The sequence below is a fragment of the Gymnoscopelus microlampas genome (genome assembly GCF_963454915.1).
Source record: "Gymnoscopelus microlampas genome assembly, chromosome: 11".
Classification (NCBI taxonomy): domain Eukaryota; kingdom Metazoa; phylum Chordata; class Actinopteri; order Myctophiformes; family Myctophidae; genus Gymnoscopelus; species Gymnoscopelus microlampas.
In genome coordinates this window covers 30,092,240-30,110,823 of record NC_139948.1, presented here as the reverse complement: position 1 = coordinate 30,110,823, position 18,584 = coordinate 30,092,240, and the positions used below count along the sequence as shown (strand labels likewise).

The 18,584-nt window shown below is 39.2% G+C and overlaps 2 protein-coding genes and 1 long non-coding RNA gene across 3 annotated transcripts; 2 read left to right on the top strand and 1 right to left on the bottom strand.

Moving 5' to 3' along the window:
* Window positions 1-9: 9 nt before the first annotated feature.
* LOC311055339 (transmembrane protein 265-like) lies at window positions 10-4,220 on the bottom strand. Its single transcript, XM_084071489.1, has 3 exons — window positions 3,421-4,220; window positions 666-883; window positions 10-508 (listed from the first exon to the last, which is right to left on the bottom strand). Exons 2-3 carry the CDS (start codon window positions 879-881, stop codon window positions 347-349), a joined length of 378 nt encoding a protein of 125 aa, XP_083927615.1. The 5' UTR covers window positions 882-883; window positions 3,421-4,220; the 3' UTR covers window positions 10-346.
* Window positions 4,221-6,958: 2,738 nt separating this feature from the next.
* Window positions 6,959-12,392, top strand: rusf1 (RUS family member 1). Its single transcript, XM_084071467.1, has 14 exons — window positions 6,959-7,280; window positions 7,793-7,870; window positions 7,962-8,076; window positions 8,166-8,211; window positions 8,945-8,977; window positions 9,074-9,179; window positions 10,181-10,282; window positions 10,717-10,787; window positions 10,970-11,154; window positions 11,286-11,343; window positions 11,423-11,490; window positions 11,592-11,723; window positions 11,831-11,896; window positions 11,987-12,392. The coding sequence occupies exons 1-14, from the start codon at window positions 7,131-7,133 to the stop codon at window positions 12,070-12,072; spliced, it is 1,296 nt and encodes a 431-aa protein (XP_083927593.1). The 5' UTR covers window positions 6,959-7,130; the 3' UTR covers window positions 12,073-12,392.
* Window positions 12,393-12,529: 137 nt separating this feature from the next.
* Window positions 12,530-15,406, top strand: LOC311055340. Its single transcript, XR_014601783.1, has 3 exons — window positions 12,530-13,216; window positions 14,332-14,558; window positions 14,780-15,406. It is a non-coding gene; the product is annotated as an uncharacterized lncRNA (long non-coding RNA).
* Window positions 15,407-18,584: the final 3,178 nt, after the last annotated feature.

The following is an 18,584-nucleotide window of genomic DNA, read 5'->3' as shown; positions in this document are numbered from 1 at the left end:
TATTCAGAGAATGTTTTCCCGTTGTTTTTATTCATTTTGTCCTTGGACATATCCAGTCCCAAAACTATAACGGTAAACAACACATAAAACAAAGCTTCACTTGCTGTATTGTAACTTAGCAAGCTTTATGTAAAAAAATAAAAGTACAAAACAAATGTGGAACAATGTTGAAGAGGAAGTAGATCATGCAAACTGTGCCAGCAGTCATTTGATCATTCTGTACAAACGGCAGTTTCCTGTGTGTGGTCACACTGGTGTAATGGGTCTTTGCAGCATTGCATCACCTGAACTTTGTTTGGAATTCAAAATGTAAGTTCTGTACAAGTACAGGAGGTTCAAGAGTTTCTCAGTCGATCAAAGTCAGAAGGTACGAAAACAGTGCCATTAATATAGGGGTCAAGACCAGTACAGACACCCACACCACAATGGAGATGATGCTCCATTTTCTTGCCCGCTTTGAAAACTTCTCACTCTTTGCACTCTCTGCTCTCTGTGCTTCGCCTTCAGCCTGTTATAGCAAGGAGAGCAAGACAACAATTTCGAGTTTGAATTAAATTAAACATTTAATTACGGCATGATGGCATCATAATAATTAACTGATATTGTTGATGGGGAAGCATTAGTTGACATGTCAGTGAAAACTTGAGATAAAGCAAATAAAGTACCTTGATTGTATATATCAGTGCCACTATTCCAAAACAGGAAATACCACAGATGATGCTCATAATGGCCAGTCTCCTGTTCTTGCTGGAAGATATAAGTTTTTGGCAACAGGAAGTTGGTATTGGGATGCAGGTGTCTGTACTTTTTGGGGATGCAGGTTTCTCTCTCAGTGGGTGATTTTCACCTGCCTCTGTGTCTTGTTTATCTGAAGGATCCATTTCTGCAACGGCAGAAGAAAAATGGGTTTAAAATAACATTTCAGTTTGTATTATTATTGGCCCAGTACAAAACACTTAATGTTGGCCTACAAGGCAACCAAACAAAGGCTTGTCATCTTCAAGGCATGATCCAACTCATAAATCAGCTAACACAGGATTGCTGTACGAGTCTTCCCTAAAACACCCTGGACAATGCTCCACACACTAGACTCTTCTGGAATAAACTCCCCATTGCACTCAGAACTGCAGACTCACTCCCAATTTGCCGCCATAATCTGAAGACTCACCTCTTCAGACTCCACCAGTATTCCCTAGTTAGCACTTCACTCTCCTTGTATCCATTCTTGCCACCCATCTTGATTGATGATAGTCTTATTAGTCTACTATGAAGATATATCTTAGTCACTTCATTTTTTTTGTTTGTCGTTGACATAGACATGTTTGGTTGTTTAAAGACTCATTGTTTTTTTTAGTACTAGAACAGTTTTTGTTAATTCTCTCAGAGAAACATTGTGTTGTTAGACCACTTTTATTTGGGCAATATCATGCTAAATTGGTCCCAGCTGACTTCCAGGCAGCCTGTGGTAGCTGTCACACCTGAGATGAGAGCACCCAGGCGGATAGGAGAAGTACAGACAGACTGTCGCTGTATGTTTGTGGCTATTTGCGGTTTAGGCTGTCTGAGGGCCCCCTTGGTCTGCCTGACTCACTGGATCGGCCCCTATGCCCTTAAAGGACGACTTCAGCCATCTTCATATAATTGATCCTCACTAATGCTCATTATACTCAGCCCTAGTCAAAAAAAGACTAGGGACTAGGGACTCTGTGTTGTGAACAGTTCAGTTCAGACCTCACCAATGGGGAATCCAAGCTAATAGAAACTGCAGGCTTTCTATTCCTGGAAAGTTAGCATGCTATAATGGAAGCCATTGTTCACGCGTTAATACAAATCCAACGGAGAGTTAAAAAAAAGGCATACAATACATTTTGAGAAGATTGTAGGTTGATTTTAAAATTATCAATCACATTAAAGGTGCAGTAAGTGATTTTATGTTGTTAAAATAAGTGTTAAATATCATTATATTCTGATGGTAATCATTGCTATAGAGTGTTTGTTCAGTAATAGGAGTCTCCCCGTATCTCCAGCTCTTCAGTAAACACAAAATGTATTTTGAGGTTGGGAGGTTGGGCTCATACAGGATAAACAAGTGAAATTGGAAGTGACGACACAAAGAAATGAGCAGACACCGTTTGAACTGGAACACTATAAAATTGATACTGATAAATGGGTACTCTCTCTTGATTGGATGAAATTGGCAACCCACCTGAAAATTATTTTTCTTTTTTATTAAAGAGCCAGAGAGGCAGGGAGCCCCTGTTACTGAACAAACACTCTATAGCAGTGATTACTATCAGAATACAGAGCTTTAACTTCTTAACAACATTTTTGTTTTGTTTTAACCAAAACAATATCTTACACTACCTTTAAGACACCTTCAAACAAAACAGCTATGGTTTTCAGGATGAATAACCAACAGTAGCAAGGGCGTGGCCACAGGATTGTCATATTGGATGTCGTCAGTGCTTCGTCAAAATACTGAACCTGACACTGTTAACAAATAGCTTTCTTAATTACTAGTTTGGTATTTCACTGTGAAACAGAAAGCAGGTTTAGGGTGGTATAACAGGGTAGGCCTATGTGGTGTTGTTAATGCAGAAACTAAAGCATACATTTTATCTAGACATCAATTAGGCAAATGAGTAGTTTAGAAGTTTCCTTGGAAGAGGTACCAAGGGGGTATTTAACATTATTTATCCATTGTGATGTTGCATTGTGTACACATCAAGTAATCTTGGAAGAATCATATATCAACTAACATAGCATATGAATAATATTTATCTCAAAGGTTTTGATGAACAGAAATCATTCTATTTCATTGTACAGTAAGTGATTTATTTTGGTTAAAAGTAAGTGTTAACTAGCTCTATACTCTGATAGTAATCATTGCTATAAAGTGTGTGTTCAGTAACAGGGATTTCCCTGTCTCTCCAGCTCTTAATAAACAGTTCATGTCAGGATACTAATTGTATCCAATCAGGAGAGACATAAACAAGTGAAATTGAAAATGATGACACAAAGAAGTGAGCAGACAAAATTGGAACTGTAAAATAATATAGAATGTAAGCCGATAACTGGGTACTCTCTCCTAATTGGCTGAAATTGGAAACCCACCCAAAAATTTATATTCTGTTTATTAAAGAGCTAAAGAGGCGGCGAGACCCCTGTTACTGAACTTACGCTATATTGCAATGATACTAGCATTATATACAGTTTTAACATTTTAACAAAAAACCTTCACTAACCATACAATATCACAATGAATTGACAAGTTCATTATTTTTCAGCAAGAGTTCTGTCCTATAATCACACCCAATAAACAAAAATCTAAATCCAGTTGTGAAGCTATTTGATAACACGGTCAAGTGACCTGAAATAAATAATCTAAAAGAGCAGAATGTTATGTGCAACCTTACTTACTGAAAGTATAGACTTGATCCAGATTCCAAGGAAAACCTCTCCAGTCACATACACTCCTTTTGTCAACTGAATTTCAGACTTGTATGGTACCCGTAGCGATAAGATACGTTTGACTTTCTGTGTTTTGTCTTCAGGTCTCCTGAGCAAGGTGTTGATTAATGATCACAGCTCTGTGGCTTTCCCTTTGGATCATGAAGCCTTGACCACAATGCTGGTTATCCCAATGACAAACTGATCACTGTAGTAGATTCCAAAAGATGGTTTTCTTCAACATTTTCATTTGGGTTTGACTTGCGTTCCCTGCTAGAGCTCCATGTTGCTGAAAGACAGACCTCAAGTAAGGAGTGAAACTCAGTTTGTGTGAAACCTCCACGCCCATTTAGTCATTCTCTACTCCCTCCTTTCCTTTTCCTCAAACACACACACCAAACCTTTCTTTTGTCATCTCAACTTGTCTTCCTCCACCCCCCACTCCAAAAGTTGGTTTTCCCATCATCTCTGGTGATCATGTTGTAAGAGTTTTGCCAGCTTCATTCTTTCCTTCCATGTGTAACATTCCAAAGGATCTGGGATAGCTGTGTCAAAACATGCCTTGCCTGAGGGTAAAACTGCCAGACACCAAACCTGTCTTTTTGTGTTCCTCCACCTTCCTTGACATGTGGCCAAAAAGAATGTGTTGTCTGCACTGTGCATTTATCAATCATTTACCTCGCTATGCTTTAATCAGAACACAAAAAGTAAGCCTACCTCTCTCTCTCTCTCTCTCTTCCGGAAGGTCAAAAGGCCTCTTGTTCACAAGTTAATGGGCACACAGCTTCTGCCACCCCCTGCTCTCTGACCAGGAGATAAGAAACGTTTACTTATTTGCGGTTCAGTGCTTTAAAACTACCCGACTGCATTTTTTTCAAAACTGACGTCACTGAACAGTGTGACTTTTTTCTTCCCTCTTTTACACTCAGCAAACTGGATATGCATTTCAGTGAAATCTAGTAAGTGGGGGCTTGTTTGGTCTTGCATTTTATCTGAGATCCTACTGTATTTATCCCAAAAAAACATGTTATCCTGCTGTATGGGGAGAATAGTAGGAGACACTTTTTACATTTAGCATGATCACGGACAGAAAGATTCGACTTTCAATACAAAAACGAAACAGTACATACACTTCAGAATCTTGTGCACCCCTAGAAACAAAAGCATTTTTCCTAGATAAGTTCACAGATTATTGGTCACTGAAAAAGGTGTTCCTTTAGCACAGAGTGGGGTAAGTTGATCTTGTAAAAAAGCATATGCTCCCAATCTATAATATTCATAGAAAAGCCTTTCCCTCTCTTAAAAAAAAGAAGTATTTTTCAGATTTATTTGAATATGGACTCAACTGACCCCAAACCCATTGGCTCATTCATTTTACCACATAGGCCCAATCTCCAATCTCCACAAAGGACCACAATGGAAATACATTTATCTTTATCCTTTTAATAGATATACAAAAAAATATGGTCAATGGTCATGTAAATGCATGTTTTGTCATAAATGGTATTTATTTGGCTGACATCTCTGCAACGACGGATTAAGACTTTTAGGGCCCCCCAGAGCACACAAACACACTATTCAAGTTGTAAGGCATGTGTGGGTCAAGAAAGCAGTGTAGACATTTTATTAGCTACATGATATTTATTTGCATATAAAATAAAACGATAAACATCTGAGATACTTGTCAGCTCTGTTAGTCAGACAGCTATTTACGTAGGGGGAGCCCTATGGCTAAGCAGCCCACATATTGGAGCATAACATACATTTGAGTTTCGTGGCCCAGGGCACAATAACAAGGGCCCCTGGTAGTTAAGGGCCCCTGGGCACTGGATTCATTGGCCCTGTCCATAATCTATCCATACAGACCACATATCACATCTGATCAATTTGTAAAGCACACTACCTGATGTATGAGGTGTGTACTACCTTAAGACTAAATGATGTAGGCCTACTGGAATGATATCATGGTAGATAAAAAACAACAACAACAACAACAACAACACAGTTTTGAACTATGTAATGTTAAGACCACTACATGCTTCTATTTTAGGATCAATTTTAACTTGTAATTTGTATGTTGCTTCACGTAGGATCCGTGTGACTGCCTTCTCCAAGGTCAACTCTGGGTCCATCTGCAAGTGTTCAGAGAGTCTCTTGTCTGCGATTCCAACGACCAGTCTGTCCCTTATCATTTCACTGCGCAGTGCTCCATACTCACAGTGCTCTGCTAAGCAATGCAAAGCAGTAATGAAACAGTCCGCCGTCTCCCCTTCTTCTTGATGTCTTAGATTGAATTGTGCCCGTTCAAAAATCACATTCCTTCTCACCACGAAATGTACATCCAGCATAGTTTTCAAGGTGTGGTAGTCACTCGCCTCTTGGTCTGTCACATTCAGTGACGTTAGTAGGTCCTCCGCATCTTCTCCCATCGTGTAGATCAGTGTATTCACTTGGTTTTCCTCTGCTTGCAATTCGAGCCCCGATGCCGTCCTAAATCGTTCGAAACGGCGAATCCATTTCGGCCACTCTTCGGGCTTTGAGAAGTCAAACTTAGGCGGCGGGGAAACCAGGAACCGCTCCATGTTGGTGGGCATGTTAGCTTGTTAACACTGTCTCCCGCCCCGTTGTTTCCTGTCCGTACAGCTAGTAAACAATCCGACGTGAGTGAGTTCTCTCCTGTCCTGTCACCACGAACGACTCACACACCCGACTTCTTACTATCGTGATACAGATCACTTCTGACACCATGTCATGGTAGTAGAACTATGAGCATTAATAAGCATCGGACGCAGACGGTTACTTCTTAGCTTGGTGGTATATTTTTCATCGAGCACAATGACATCCAGCACACCTCCCCGGACCCCACCAGTAGGTGGTGGCATAAGACCAACACAACAAATCTAACAACCAGCGGTGTAACTAACTACGTTTGTTGAGGTATTTTACTTTAGTGGAGTACTTTTACTTGTAGTTCTGTTCTACATACTTTTACTTAAGTAAAACATTTGAGGACTGTACAGCTCATTATGACAGGTTCACCATGCAGCATTCCTCGTTGTGTACATTTCTACCAGCGGCTGCTGCTTTTATCCTCCTCACAGTTTTTCTTGTCCTATTACATTCTTAGGGCAAGTTCAAGACAATCTATAACCTAACACCACAGAATATAGTATTTTTTTAAGACGTAATTGCACGAAGAAACCTTTATATACTTGTTTTAATTAGCAATTAAAACAGCAGTTTACCCTTACACACGCACGCGCGCGCGCACACACACACACACACACACACACACACACACACACACACACACACACACACACACACACACACACACACACACACACACACACACACACACACACACACACACACACACGAAACAAGTAGGCCTACCCTGTAACAGAATCAAGCGCACCTTACTCCAGGCTCCACCTTAAACCGTTTGTTTCACCAATGAGAAACTCCACAATTTGAAGGCAGATCTTCTATATCTATGAGGCGGAAGTATAACTAATAACACACTGACACGTAAGCTACATCAGTCTGATAATTGATAAATGTACCCTAAAATACCATAGTTTACTCATACCTCGTTGTACATCAGAGGGGATTTATATGTCTCGTCCTCACAAAGACTCATTCGCGTGAGATTAAAACTAGAAATTAAAAAGAGAGAAATGGAAGGGGAAAACACTGTTATTGTGGCAACTGAAAGATATGGCTCTGGTCAACCATGGAACTATGTCGTTAAGGATGGAGCGATGGAGAGAAAAAGAGAAGGAAGTGATGGCGAATCCAGAACGCATTCCATTATTGGCGTGTTCAAAGTGAGAATTAAATAACGCCTCAAAGAGAAAATCCAATAGCCTATGCCAGTGGTTCTCAATCTGTGGGTCGGGACCCCCAGGGGGGTCCCCATATGATTTTTTGGGGGGGTCTCCAGATGACAGTATAGTGATAATTTAATGACCTTTAATACATTTTTAATACCAATGAAATGAAATGAAGAAAGATCAACAAACTATAATAAAAACTGGTCAATATTGCCCAATTGTCAAATGATATAAGAAATAGGCAAAAATTGTGAAAATAGCTGATCTACATGCAAGCTCACAGTGAGCTTGTATATCTGCTATTTTCACAATATTTATCTGTGGAACCAAGTCAAACTAAATGTAATGCTCCAACTCCTACAATTCCAAGTGCTTGTCAGGGTGGGGGGTCCCCAGTTAAAACAATATTATTTTGGGGGGGCACGGCCTGAAAAGGTTGAGAACCACTGGCCTCATTTGCCCTGACACCCTTTTCTCACTCCAATTAACTTATTGTCTCACTTCAGAGTGTCTTCTTGCCACAAGGATATCCCGAGAGTGTCAGTGATGATTACCTGCAATATCAGTTTTGGGATACTGTCCAGGTATGGTACTACAAGATTTAAAGATTACATACCATTCATCTGCCAACAATAATGATGACATTACCATCAACAACACACTGTTCTTCAACAGGCCTTCTCCAGTTCACTGTCAGGGACTCTCGCCACTCAAGCCTCTTTGAAGGGTGTTGGTGTTGGAAACCAGGAGGCAACAGTAGCTGCTGCAACAATTACCTGGTTGCTGAGGGGTGAGTGAGCCCTTTTAGGAATGCATTACACCTGAAATCTCAACTTGTGTTACCTTGGTCAGATTAATCTGAAATATTTTCCTCAATAGATGGTACTGGGATGTTGGGAAGAATCCTCTTTGCCTGGCGAAAAGGGTGGGCTATTATTTATACTTTTCTGCTTTAAAAAACAATTAACCACAGATTACGAATCGTACAGGTTAACACAGTTTACACACAAACAATACAAAACGTGACAATCCACGTGACGTGAGTGACAGGCAGTTAGAATAAATTAAACTAATTATCTTAACAAAGACATTACACTTAAAATAGATTACTACCTATGGTAAATCACACTGTAACCTTTCCAACAGCCAATTTATGTATCCAGGCAGTTTCATTGAGTAGCTCCAATAAAAGAAAAACATCCCTTTTCTACAAGACTTGCATTTATGCAGGCACACATCTGCACATTAGCTCTAGTAAATATATTGTGTCATTTGTTGTGAAGAAGTGTGCAGCCTGAGATCCTCGGACAGGGCCCTCCTGGTCGTTCCAAAGTCTAAACTGAAGACAAAAAAGGTGATCGGGTCTTTGCCACCATGGTCCCTGGACTTTAGAATTACCTGACTGAAGAGGCTACAACTTCAGTGTTCAAACTTTTTTAGACTTGCTTTTACCACAATACAGTATGTTTTTGTGTTCTCATAGTTTTATGCTCTTCTATTATGTTTCTCACACATGTTTATCCTTTTATGCTTTTATTTATTCTGTGTTGTTTTTAATTTGATGCTGTGTAAAATGATTTGTAACTGTAAAATAGTTGATTATTGTTATTATTATTATTACTACTACAAGCAATATATAATGTCTGATGTTGTTTTAGGACTAAATTGGACTCAGAAGCAAAGAAATGGAGGTATGCATGATACTTGGACATACAAATATTTGAGGATTTTTGAGTGAATGTCGCAAGATTGTGATATGGCAAACCTTTCTCTGTATTTTTTACCAGGCTTTTTGCAGATGTGCTCAATGATATTGCCATGCTTATGGAAATTTTGGCTCCAAACTTTCCTGCGTTCTTCACTTTGATTGTGTGTACTGCAGGCATATTCAAGGTAATACCTCAATAATTATTCAGATAGCGTTATGCTTGGTATTTATGAATAGGTTGTGGCTCCTGACCTGGTACCAGTACCCTTAGCCATCTCTAACCCAATGGTTTATACATCATTTTTGTTAGTTCTCTTGTTGAATGGTTATAGTCTCTGATTACAATATTGTTAGAGTCCTCTTTGTATGTGGGTTTGAGTAATATAATACTTAATTTGGTGGGTTAAAATGTCCCTGTGTTATGGTTAAAATGTCCCTGTGTTATGGTGCGAGCCTTACGGTTCCCGAGCCAGGTCAGGAGCCTCTCCTGTTTCTGTAGTGTGAGGCAGCTTGGTGTACAAGTACACCATCTGGACACTAGTATGTCACTTGGACTTACCCCCAACCTATCCCTTGATGCCGAGTCCCAAGCAGGGAGGCATTGGGTACCATCTTTATAGTCTTTGGTATGACTCAGCCGGGATTGAACCCCGACCTCCCAGTCGCAGGGCAGACATTCTTAACCACAATGCCACTGAGCTGGTATATCCAATTCCTCAGAGGAGTCAATTATAATCAATTTCAATATAAGTTTATTTCCTGTTATCCTAGCTTAGTGGGGTTAGACACAGCTGGCGTTGTGCGTTTAAGTCCCATAACTGCGGCTTTAGCCGGAGGCGTGGCAGAGACTATAACTTTTTCTATAATTTGCACATTATCTCTATAGTCATGTGATCAAGACGGATCTGTCCGATTTTTCATATCCTACTATAATTCTAGTAACCTCTGTCTGTAGTGGTGAGTAGGTGAGTACGTGAGTACGTGAAGCTACCCGGTTCTCCTCAGCGGCTGGAGCAATTGCTCTGATTTTGCACACAGCCATTGACCATTACCATCTGAACTTAACTGTGAAGCCCGTTTTTCCATTTCACCAAATCTCAGCTTCTTATTAGCGTTTTTGTGTCAAGCACAATATATGCAAAGTTTATGTAATCTGAACTCACTTTTGTATATGTCTCTTTTACAGTCCATTGTTGGAGTTGCAGGTGGGGCAACCAGAGCTGCCTTGACAGTTCATCAAGCTCGTAGAGACAACATGGCTGACGTCTCTGCCAAAGATGGTAGCCAGGTAAAGTTTTATATTTCATCCAGCCTGTGACTGATACTGTCATTTCCATAAGAATTTACCATGGGACATAATTTATGAGGATAACAATGTACTACTGAGGAAGTATGGTAAATCTGTTACACAAGTATTATAGAACATTACTACAGAACAATGGTCTAGGTAACAAGTACCTAGTAATGTAAAATAGTAATATGTAATATAGTAAAATAATACCAATGCCTTGGCCAATACCTTAGTTCATTAACAATGATCATTGTGTATACTGCTTCAGTAGTTAATTTTTTTTTTATTATAACTCTGTAAACTGACAATAACTCAATTTTTGTTTTTTGCAAGGTGTTGATATTAATTTAAAAAAATAAATGTAATTTAATTGCCACTTCTGAATCATTGCATAGTGCCTTATTCTGGCTTGTATATTTTATTCTCCACAGGAGACTTTGGTGAATCTGGCTGGACTGTTAGTCAGTCTGGTCCTTATTCCCCTGATCACTGACAATCCAGTGTGAGTACTAGCATTTAATGTACTGTATAGATTGCAAACTTCAAAAAACACTGCTACTCCTCTTTTTGAAAATGCGTCATTTTTCTCATGCACCAAGTATAAAATAACCTTAGTTTTATGGTAAAATGATGCTTCATCCATGTATTATCCACGTCCCATCCTTGTCTGTTTCTGCTCCTCAGATTGACTCTTGTCCTCTTCTTCCTCTTCACCATACTTCACCTGTTTGCTAATTACAAAGCAGTCCGATCTGTAGTCATGGAAACCTTCAATGAAGCTCGACTTTCAATTGTGCTGCAGCAGTACCTACGATATGAAAAGATCTTCAGTCCTCCTGAAGCTAATCAGAGAGAACCAGTATTCTTGGGTAGAGAATATTGAATTCCCCAATATTATTTTCCGTTCTAGGTATATCATTTGAGTGGCAATATGTCACGGTTATAATTAGTAATTTCCTTAAAGTGAACTCATACTGTATATCTCTTATTTTCATTAAAGAGTTCAGGAAAAGTGTACCAATCAAACTTGGAGTGAGGCTAGAGGAACTTGTACAAAGGTAATGAATGTCAAGCGATATTTGCACATTTTCAAATGAACTGTCACATGCAGTTTAATCATTGAATCTGTTGTTCTAGCCCAGAGGAACTCCAGTTGGCTTTGAAGAGCAACAACAACATGCCATATCTCTTGGGGGTTAAAAATGGTATGCCTATTATCTTCCTCACCCTCTTGACTTCATTGATAAACTTGTTTCTGTTGTCCTAATGCCATAGTAAATTTTTTTTTCTGCTTTCCTACACCTAGACTGTGTGTGTGTTTGCTTGGGGCCAGAAACATCTGTACACGATGAGATGAGGGCAATGTGCCAAGCTATTTGTCTCAGCAATGCTTTGAACCCTGGAACACCTGGACAACCCTTGATGGAAAAGAAACAAAGTGAGCCTTCACCACTATTTGTGTTCTTTCACAATATTAATACAAGTATACATTTCATAGAAATTATATGCATTTAATAGTCACTAAATCCTGTTATTGTTTAAAAGGTCATTGGGAAATGGTGTATGATAGTCACAAGCTTATCGACCAAATTTTCAATACATTTCTCAAAGGTAAGCAGGCTCAGAATATTGAGGTTATTGTAAAATAAACTGATTGGCATTTGCTTATAGATTTTTGTTGTTGTTGCTGTCAACCTTTAGGTGTAGGAGCTGCTGGGTGGCAGATAAACCGAACTCTACTGGACTGGGATGAGTGGCGGGTGGAGTGGAAAGTGAAAATGAACTGACAACTCTACTGGACCAATTCTACTGTTGTTATACTGTACAATGTAAATATGTTTTTCATAAAAAAATGTAATTAATGAGTATCCTAAAAGGGAAGCCAAATTAATGAGTTAAATGATGATGGCCATGACCAAATGTCACCAATTTGAATGATGCTGTTAGCGTATGAGTTAATCATAAAGAAATATTACACTTTTCGCACTGTTGAATTGTGCTCTTAATTTAGTTATTTTTACATTATATTTGTAGACCTATATTTTCATTGTGACCACAATTTATTTGTGTATTCAGTATGTGATGTAAATAAAAATGTTAGACTTTTTCATTTTGTTGCACATTGATCCAAACCTGTACTCAACATTTCCTTGATTATGTCGCAGAATCCGTGTACGTAGCGTTCAATTGATATCCGTTCTCAAATCCCAAAATCGAAAATCGGAAATTGTCCGTTCAGTTTATATCCGTTCTTAAGTCCCAAAATCGAAAATAAGAAATTGGCTTCATCTCATGAATGGAAAACGGAAATTGACCCGTTTTTTAATTTAATTTTTTTGTTAAACACAATTTTTGCCAAGATATCAAGTATTACTTTACAAGCCCGTATCTTGCGTTCAGTCTATTATTCAATGTGAAATCAAAAATCAAAAATCGAAAATTGGCTTGATTTTCAATTTTAGCCTTTCATCTACATGAATGGAAAACGGAAAATTACCTGTTTTTTAATTATCGATCATTCATATGCATTATTATACAAAGTTACGGATAGGGAGGGGGCGGAGCCGAGACTCCACCCCCTCCCTACGCGCCATCTTGGTGAGGTCCGGTTCGGTCCAGCAGCACCGTGTTAGCTCCGGCTAAGTGTAACACTGTAAACAAACACATAGCAGCTACTTTAGCTAGTCACTGCTAGAACATTTTACGCAGATTAAGAGGAAACAATACGAGGAGAAGATTACATTTATCGGTATCGATCCGTATAAGCTTGTTACGAGTGAGTTTAGTGTCAATAAGGATCTTTATCCGCCGGGCCATACATTATCCGGATATTGTATGATTATTATTTAGTGTTTACACGCAGTGCCTACTACACTATGGACCAGTTGATGGCCTACAACAGCCTTGAGGCTCAATCTTATTTGTGCAAGGGTAAGTAAGTTTGTTTTTATTATTTTGTTTTATCGTTTGACAGGTAATGTTGGTGAACTGTAGAAGTGCTGTGCAAGTCTGTGTGTTAGCGTGGCTACTGTTAGCCTTGGATCAAGACTATCGTAGATTTATTTTATCTGAGTCAGACTTGATCAAATACAACTAATATATAGTGTTGATCCAAGGCTAAGCTTTTTTAGCCCTGGCGTTAGTGAGTTCTCTCTAACTTAGAGAGAACTCTAACGCTGGACTAAGCTACTGTGTGCCCAAAAGAAGTCAGACGTAAACAAAGCCCAAATATGGGCCTTATTAATGACCCAAAATAATTCATGAAAGTCGAGTCTGTCCATTGTGGCTGGCATGCAGATAGTCAAGCTTTGTTCTTTGAGAGTTTCATAGGGGGAAAAACACAAGTAAAAAGTACTAGCCTGGTTACCCAGCACTTTTCATACAGTCAGTGGCTGGTCTTACAAGCAGGGTCTTACAAGACTGGGTCAAAATGTACCACAACCAGGGTCGGTAACACCACAGCATTCTAACTAGATATAATTACAATTACGATCAGGGGTCTTCAACGTTTTCAGGCCAAGGACCCCTTGGCTGAGAGCGAGATAAAGCAGGGACCCCCATTATATTGTATAGAATATTTCTTTTTTCATAGATTTCATAGGCAGCTTCATAGACTTGTTCCACAGCACTATCATGTTGGATTCATGTTAATGTGTATTTCCAAACATTTAATCATGCACTTAAACAACACTTATACCTGACCTTTCACTCTGTACTTAGCCTGCTCTTTTTCCCCGCTATACTAAACCACTTTGCCGAAGATAGCAGATCTACAAACGCACAACGCCTTTGGCTAAAGTTCCTCTCAGAATAGGGATACTTGGTTGAAGTGGTTTATGTAAAAATCACACAAAGATTTGGCGGACCCCCTGTAGTAACTCTGAGGACCCCCTAGGGGTCCCGGACCCCCTGTTGAAGACCTCTGCTTTAGATATTATTTGATTTTTTTGTTGCACGCATGCAGTGTTGTCCTATGTAAGCTGAAGACAATAATACCCTAGCGGTCTGTTCTATCACAGTAATATCACTGTTTACTCTATTCTCAGGTGCTGCACTCAGCAACCGAGGGAGAAGCCAACCTCTCCCTGGATCATGACCCCAGAGCACAGCACACTGGGGCGGTGCTTGACGCACACTGTGACTGCAAGTCTGGACTGTGTGAGGTCTGGTCCCGTGTAGGTGCTGCGCTGCAAGAGTCCAGAGGAAAGACACAGTAGAACCTTACTCTAGGTGCTTGTGGCCCACTTCAGCGACTGAGTCAAAGCGTGGTAACGTGAGTTGTGTATTTTAAATTGAGCATATTGTTCTAATTCATTAGAACCAGGGTCAGTGAAACCACAGCATTTTAACTAGATAATGACAATGCTTTATGTATTATTTGATTGAAGCATGCAGTGTTCTCTTATTTAAGCAGAAGAAAATGATCTAAAAGTTAAATGATATCCTACCGGTCTGTACTATCACAGTAATATTCCCTGTTTATTTTATTCTCAGGTGTTTTTGACCCATCTGCAAGTAATAACCTGAAACACCTCCAAGGAGTCTAATTAAGACCATCTGCACTCCAGGCAGCTCCCAACACAGCGTGTAGCAGCAGGACCCTCGCTACAAGAAGAGTCACTCCAGGCAAGGCAGCATGACGCTGGCCACCAACAGAGCCGTGCCTACTGCTCAAAAGCCCAGCAGTTTGATCAGCGTCACCACCAGCGTCCATCAGATTTTCCTGGAGACTGTGTACTGTACTGGTTGGCAGAGGATTCAACATTGCAGATAGTGTAGGATCTGTCATGGCATGATTAGTCACACTAGCCTTTACAAAAGGGGGAAAAACAGCTATATTAATCTAAACTAATATTATACTTTACTATATGCTATATTATACTACTATATTGTGAACTCTCTATACATACATACTGTATATGTGCTTCACCAAAACGAAAAATGTACTAATCTTTGTGCAGTAGTAGCCTCGTGAAGAGGATTCAAGCTCTTAAAAGAGATGACTTCAAGAGCTTGCACTTAAATTGTGAATAAAATGTTTTATTGAATGCCATTATTTGCCTTGCATATTCTGTAATCTGTAGCCTACTATTGATAAATGTCCTACTTGGCTTAAATTAAGCAGTTGTTTTTATAAGTGATGTTTAGATTAGATTTAGTTTCAACTTTATTGTCACTGCACAGAGTACAAGCACTACTGAGACAACAAAATGCAGTTTCGCATCTACAGCTGAGTTACAGTGTGTCATGTCCAAGGAGGAAGAAACTGCAGGAGATTCTTCTTACTGAGAAAGTGGCTGAGAACAAGAGAATCATGTGTTATCACTATAATCAATGCAATGGTTCTCATACTTTTCCATGTCAAGGACCCCCAAATTAATATGTATTAGCCCCATCTGAAAATATTTTGTCCCAGGGACCCCCATACTATGTTTGTGTTGTAAAATGTTTCAAAAACATTCAAATTCTTCTGAAAATAGCCGATCTACAAGCTCACAACACATCACATTGAGACGACTCAGACGAGGAGCATGGAGTTTGGTTATATTTCAAATAGCCAATGTACAGGGAGGTGCTTAAAACAGATGTTGATGCTACGTATATATTAAGGACCCCTGGGGGGTCCCTGAAACCCACGTTGAGAACAATTTGTGTATGTATAATACAGGGCTCTTCAACAGGGGGTCAGGGACCCCTAGGGATCCTCAGAGTTACAGGGGGCCGCCTAATCTTTGTGTATTCTGGAGGGAACTTTAGGGAAAATAGCCGATCTACAAGCTTGTAGATCTGCTATTTATAGGCAATGAGGTTTGGTGTAGATGGGGGGGGGGGGGGCAGACCAAGTGAAAGGTCAAGTTTATGGTTTAAGTGATTAAATGTCTGAAAATACAAATGAACATGGATCCAATATAGTGCTGTCAAACCTATGAAGCTATATGAAATCTATGAAAAGTTTGAATCTGCCACACAATTGTATACAATATGTAGTGGGGATCTCTGATCATCTCTCAGCTATGGGGTCCTTCGTCTGAAACACCTTGAAGACCCCTGGTATAATATATAAATAGAATGAACTGTAAGCGTAGGTATGAATGTGACATATACAGAACAGTATGAACACTAAACTGGTGTACTGTAAATGTTATGTATTGTACAGTCGGAGGTATACAGTGTGTACATATACCTACAGCTGTTAATCTGTAACATTCACTTTGTGTGTTTGGGATATTTCACCCCCAAAATGACCTTTTCTATGGATTAGTCACCCCATCGAGACTTGAATTGATGGAAAGTAACTAAGTACAAGTACTCAAGTACTGTAATTAAGTGCACTTTTGAGGTATTTGTACTTTACTTGAGTATTTCCAATTTCCAATACTTTTACTTCTACTCCACTACATCTCAGAGGTAAATAGTGTACTTTTACTCCACTACAATTATTTGAAAACTTTAGTTACTAGTACTTTGTAGATTTTGATTATTATTACTGAACATACATTAACCACTTCAGCCCTATATACATTTTGGCCATTTGAAAATAGCCGATCTACAAGCTTACAATGCTTCCGATGTGACGCATTGTGAGCTTGTAGATCTGCTATTTTGAAAAGATGTTTATACATTTGAAAACTTGAAATGGGACATTCCAGTACTTTTACTTTTGGTATTTTAAGTACATTTTGATGCCAATACTTTTATACTTTTGAATTGCGGACCTTTACTTGTAACAGAGTATTTCTACATTGCAGTATTGATACTTTTACTTTTACTAAGTAAAACATTTGAGTACTTTTTCCACCACTGGGTATATGTTGTACAAACAAAGACATTAACACTATAGATATTGCTGTCTAGAATGTGTACATTATTAATATTGTACCTTCAGGCGTCCTAGCCTACTGTATGTCTTGGCATTTATATTTCACTATGGCACCATCCATACTAGTCCAAACAGTATAGGCCAACAATACATATTAACACATTTCTACCAGTTTATACTGTTCATAATACTGTATCTTAGCTCTTTAATTCCAACCCTTTATTTGTTCGTTATATAATTTAGAATACATCATGTACTATTATACTGTAATACTCATGGCATGACACATAAATCATGATTATCGCATTCTCAACCATTTAAACCCAGTTGGTGTGAATATCCTGTTCCCTTCCTATACCCGATTCCTCTTCCAGCGATCCAGAAACAGATGTGTGCCTAGCTACTGTGTACTTGTTACGACCTTATAAGGTGTCTAGAGGCTAAGGAGTAACACATACACAGGTAACGAAAAAGTGTACATTAATATTAGGATCAACCTTAAGTTTACAATGGATAATTAAGCAGATCAGGGAAAGCAACAAACTTCAGGGTGGCCAAAGCCAAAATACCCCAACCCTACCTGAAAAGAAAACAACCTAAACTCCACCAAAACAAAGTTACAGTATAGGCTCCCTAACTAAACAAAACAGGGTCAAAAGGGGGAACAAAATAAATGGCGGCACATCCCTACAAGCTTCCCTTCTCTATTATACTCAGGAAAAAGGTTTGGAATATGATTACGTTTCCTATCTAAGAATAGTCTATACTTTAAACACTAAGTAAATAAAGTTACCTACTTACGCACTAAGCAGGAAAAAGGTATGGCACACAGCCTATAGACCTACAGTAGCAAACACCAGCTAACTAACAGAAAGGGTTCAGCACATGGAGGTGACGGATGGTAAAAAGGCTGATGAGGAGCTTCTCCCAGGCTTTTATGCTGTCTGGGCTGATTGAGGAAGCTGCAGCTTGCTTTTAATGCTCTTCAGGTTGCCCTGGTTGAGCTTAGACTGGTTTTAAATGCAAGCAAAACTAAATTCATGCTGTTCACTAGGGCTAAAACCACCAACCTTAGTAATATAGTCATAACCTCTTCAAGTGGTGCTACAATAGAAAGGGCCACGGAATACAATTACCTTGGCATCTGGTTAGATGAGAAATTGTGTTTTAAATTTCACATTGAAAACCTTGTCTCTATAGAAATAAATCTTGCTTTCCTGCATCCAGTAGGAAAACAATTAGTATGGAGACATTATCTATAGAACTGCTACTCCATCAATTTTAAAGCGCCTCGACACTGTGTACCATTCTGCCCTAAGATGGGTCACTGGTGACAGCTATGGTACCCATCATTGTACACTCTATGGGAACGCAGGCTTATCCTCTCTATCTGAGAGGCGTGATAAGCACTGGTACAGTATGTATTTATTTCTAAAGCCATCTCAGGAATGCTGCCCCCTTATATTTGTTCTATGTTGG

Excerpts from the sequence above, each read along its gene's own strand:
- LOC311055339 (XM_084071489.1), bottom strand. The coding sequence starts at position 881 with ATGGATCCTTCAGATAAACAAGACACAGAGGCAGGTGAAAATCACCCA. Across the intron at positions 509-665 it reads CACTGATATATACAATCAAG|GCTGAAGGCGAAGCACAGAG; the intron begins GTACTTTATTTG and ends TTGCTATAACAG.
- rusf1 (XM_084071467.1), top strand. The coding sequence starts at position 7,131 with ATGGAAGGGGAAAACACTGTTATTGTGGCAACTGAAAGATATGGCTCT. Across the intron at positions 9,180-10,180 it reads GTACTGCAGGCATATTCAAG|TCCATTGTTGGAGTTGCAGG; the intron begins GTAATACCTCAA and ends TCTCTTTTACAG. Across the intron at positions 10,283-10,716 it reads CTGCCAAAGATGGTAGCCAG|GAGACTTTGGTGAATCTGGC; the intron begins GTAAAGTTTTAT and ends TATTCTCCACAG.